Source organism: Tilletiopsis washingtonensis, assembly GCF_003144115.1.
Source record: "Tilletiopsis washingtonensis strain MCA 4186 unplaced genomic scaffold FA09scaffold_21, whole genome shotgun sequence".
NCBI classification, from domain to species: domain Eukaryota; kingdom Fungi; phylum Basidiomycota; class Exobasidiomycetes; order Entylomatales; genus Tilletiopsis; species Tilletiopsis washingtonensis.
In genome coordinates, this window is record NW_020312018.1 from 292059 (window position 1) to 295492 (window position 3434).

General features: G+C 65.4%; 2 protein-coding genes across 2 annotated transcripts in view; one reads left to right on the plus strand and one right to left on the minus strand.

Annotated features, from left to right (window-relative positions):
• Nucleotides 1-1267, minus strand: FA09DRAFT_331980 (DUF1077-domain-containing protein). The gene is made up of 4 exons (XM_025743261.1): nt 952-1267; nt 655-871; nt 187-356; nt 1-58 (listed from the first exon to the last, which is right to left on the minus strand). The coding sequence occupies exons 1-4, from the start codon at nt 1129-1131 to the stop codon at nt 29-31; spliced, it is 597 nt and encodes a 198-aa protein (XP_025595939.1). The 5' UTR covers nt 1132-1267; the 3' UTR covers nt 1-28.
• A 1510-nt stretch (nt 1268-2777) lies between these two features.
• FA09DRAFT_136276 (hypothetical protein) overlaps nt 2778-3434 on the plus strand; it is a 4990-nt gene continuing 4333 nt past the window's right edge. Inside the window, exons 1-2 of the mRNA XM_025739104.1 lie at nt 2778-2856; nt 2927-3142. Coding sequence (XP_025595940.1) covers nt 2837-2856; nt 2927-3142 — 236 coding nt within the window. The 5' untranslated portion in view covers nt 2778-2836. The remainder of the gene's footprint in view (nt 2857-2926; nt 3143-3434) is intronic.

Consider the following 3434-nt stretch of genomic DNA (forward strand, 5'->3'; position numbering starts at 1 on the left):
GGGGGGGCTGGCGCGAACAGGGGGAACGCTAAGAGTACAATGGCGAGAACTCCAGTGGCTGCACGGAATTTGGGGGGGGCATCATGCGTCAGCTTTTGCTCCCCATCTTTACATCTTGTCTTCTCCCCCTCTCCCCCTTTTCCCTTCCCCCTCCTCTCATCGAACACATAGGCAGCAGAAACTCACCAGACGCGGCGCCCTCCAAGCCAGCCAATCACTGCTGGCCGTCGGCAGCAATCCCATGCCGGCGCACTTCCACACGCCCAGCGCAAAGCAGAGGGCCTGGGCGCCGAGAAAGGCGAGCTTTTGGGGAAGCAGCGCGTGCGGCTGCGAGGGCGTCGAGAGCGGGGCGAAGGCTGTTTTTTTTTGGTTGTTGTTGTTTGTGGGAACGTGAGAGGGGGGGGCGTGGGTCAGCGAGTGGGTGAGATGGGGGAGACGGGAGAATGAGCGGGAGAAAGAGGGGGGGACGAAGAACGAGGGACATGCGTTACCCCTTCTTCCAAGCCCGCTCTTTCTCCAGAAGACTACCGCTTTCAGCGCCCGCGCACCTCGAACCTGCTCTGTCCCTCCTGTTTTCGCCCTTCTCTTCTCCGACTCTCCCCCGCACCCTTTCCCCTCTCCCCTCTTTCGCCGTGGGTGGGGGGCAAAACTCACCTCCCTGCACGCCCAGTGCCGCCTTGATGGGATTGGTCAGGAGCATGCCGACGACCATCATGCTGAAGATCTGCACGCCCGCGCCGCTCATATACAGCATAAAGGCGTTCATGGGCAGATTCTTTGCGGGCCCAAACGCCACGTCCCACGCCTTTTTCGCCTTGAGCGCCGCGATAGACTCGGGCGTCGGCGCCGCGCGAGGCTTGGGAGTGGACTTCTGCAAGGAGGAGGGGCGTGGGGGGGGCAAGGGCAATGAGAAAGCAGAAGTGAAGCGAGGGAAGAGAGGCGTTTACGTACGCGGGAAGTGGCAGCGGCTACGTAGCCGGGCGGATCGAGCGTGGCGTGCGACGGGGCGAGGGCATTGCTGGCACTGCTGGCAGCGCAGACATCGTCAAGGCTACGTGTGTCAGCCCAGTTGATACGGCACCGGGTGGAGGGGGGGAGAGGGGGGCGCTCAGATGTTCTATGGTCTCGCATTTGCCAAGGGGCACGAGAGAGACGTGTCCAGGGCAGAGAGAGAGAGAGAGAGAGAGCTACGGTCTTCTCTTCTCGTCGCTTTCTAACCATCTCTTCCCTTGGCTCTCTCCCTCTACCTTTCTCTCGCTCGGGCGCAAACGCAAGCATGACACACACACACACACACACACACACACACACACACACACACACACACACACACACACACACACGACGACGACGACGACGCACGCACGCACGCACCTCTCCTTTTCCTTCTTGCTCACTGCCCTGCTTGCGCCGCCGCCGCTGCCGCTGCCGCTCGGCTGCACCGACGCGGCGGCGGGAAGCTGCGCAGGCGCAGGCAGGCGCGAGTAGTCGAGCGCCGTGCGTGCGAGCGGGTGCGCAGCGGAGGGCGCCATGGTGCTTGACTCTTGTGCGCGCGCGCGCGCGCGTGTGAAGGCCGTGCTAGCTGGTGCTGGGGGCGGCGAAGAGCGAAGAGCGAAGAGCGAGGACGAGGCGAAGCGGGGCCGAGGGCGCAGACGCAGGTGGAGCGTGAGAGAGTGGGCGAAACAGAGCACAAAGAGACGTGCGCGTGCAAAGTCGAGGAGCGTTGGTGAGGCTGGGATGGTGGTGGTGCCAAGCGCAGGCGCCCGTCGTCGCAGTCGCAGTCGTCGCCCATCGTGCAGCAGGTGTCCGTGCACGACGCCGCGCGCGCCGCGCGGCACGTGGCCCCCTCTCGAGTCGGCCCTGCTCCCACGCGCTCTGCGCTCCCGTCGAGGGGCCTCTGCCTCCTCCTGCTCTCTCGGCAGCAGCACAGAGCGCGTCTCTCCAAGCCTCTTTCGCAGCTTGATGGATAGCACAAAACCAATCGAGCATACGAGTTTTGTTGACTGTGATCCTGCCTTGTGCCCTTGTGCCAAGGACATCGGCATGTCTGCCGCGAGCCATGGACGAGCCCGTTATGCGTCTCGGCGCGCGCGAGTCTCTGCTCCTTCAGATGCCAGCTACTTGCTCTCCCGCTGCCTAGAAGGCCATCGGTAGAATGGTCTGCGCCTCTGCATGGCGCATGCTTCGCTGCACTGCGTCTGCCTGCTCCCCCCCACACCCACGCAGGCATGTCTTGAGGCGCAGTCGCGGATGCGGCGCGAGACCTCCAGCCATGCCCTCTCTTCGCCGCGCCTCCGCCTGCTGCGCCACACGGCTCTCCGGCGCGCATCATCGTGCCTGGCTGGAGGCGCGTCCCGCGCACAAGACAGGCGAGCTGCCGCCTCTTCAGTCTTGGCACTCCGCGCTCGCCCCCGCCTCAGGTGCCGGCTTGCCTCTTCTCTCCCTCCCCCTTCCATCCCACGCCATACCCAGCAGCCTCGCACAGGCCATCCATCCACACCGGCTGCCATCGACGGCGCATCCCTCGCCCGCCTCGCACTCCCAACTCTTGCTCGTCTGCGCGACGCTCTGGCGTCCTCAGCGCCCCCGCCGCTCCGGCCTCGGCGCAACTGACCTCGAGAGAGACGCGGAGCACAGCCTCGTTGGCAGCACCCTCGCCTCGGGCGGCTGCCGCGCCTCCCACGCTCTTCGCCCCTTTCTCGACCTCTTTCTCGCGCCAGGCAACTGTCTCTCCTGTCCCGCCCCACCACCGTCCCCCCCCCCCCCCCCCCCCCCCCCCCCCCCAGGCTCAGGCAGTGGACATTCTCGCGCGTCCCAGACGCCTTTGCGCGTCGCCATGACTTCCTCCGCCAAGCTGTGCGTTGCTCTCCTTGCGCTGCTCCAGTCCTCTCCGCTGCCCCATCTCACTGACCGCCCTCATCCACAGCACTCTGCGTCCCCTGCCGCATCTCGACTTCATCGCCGGCTTCCCCGGCATCCCCGGCTCGGCCGAGCGGGCCGCCGCGCACATCACGGGCACCATCGAGGTGCGCCTGGGCCGCGCCGGCCTCAAGGCGAGCTTTCTGCGCATCGAGCTGCGCAAGCTCGAGACGGTGCCCGGCGGCGAAACGTGGGGCGAGCTGGTGGGCAAGGGCCCGACTGCGTGAGTTGTTGTTGTTGGCAAAGGGCAAGAGAGAGTGCGCGAGAAAGAAGCTGACCGAGGAGGGGGGGCGTACAAACAAAAGGGTGTGGTCGGCACGCACGGGACCGGGAAATGGTGATCGAGAACAAGATGCAGAGGGCAACTGGGAGCTGCTGCAGACTGTGAGTTGATCAGGACCGTGCAATGTAGCGTGTGGTCGCAGCGCGAGCGTAGCATGGCGAGGGCGGGGGTGAGCTGCCTCGAGTCTCTTGCGCCCTAGGATCTCCCCTCTCCTCCGTCCGCTGATGGTGTC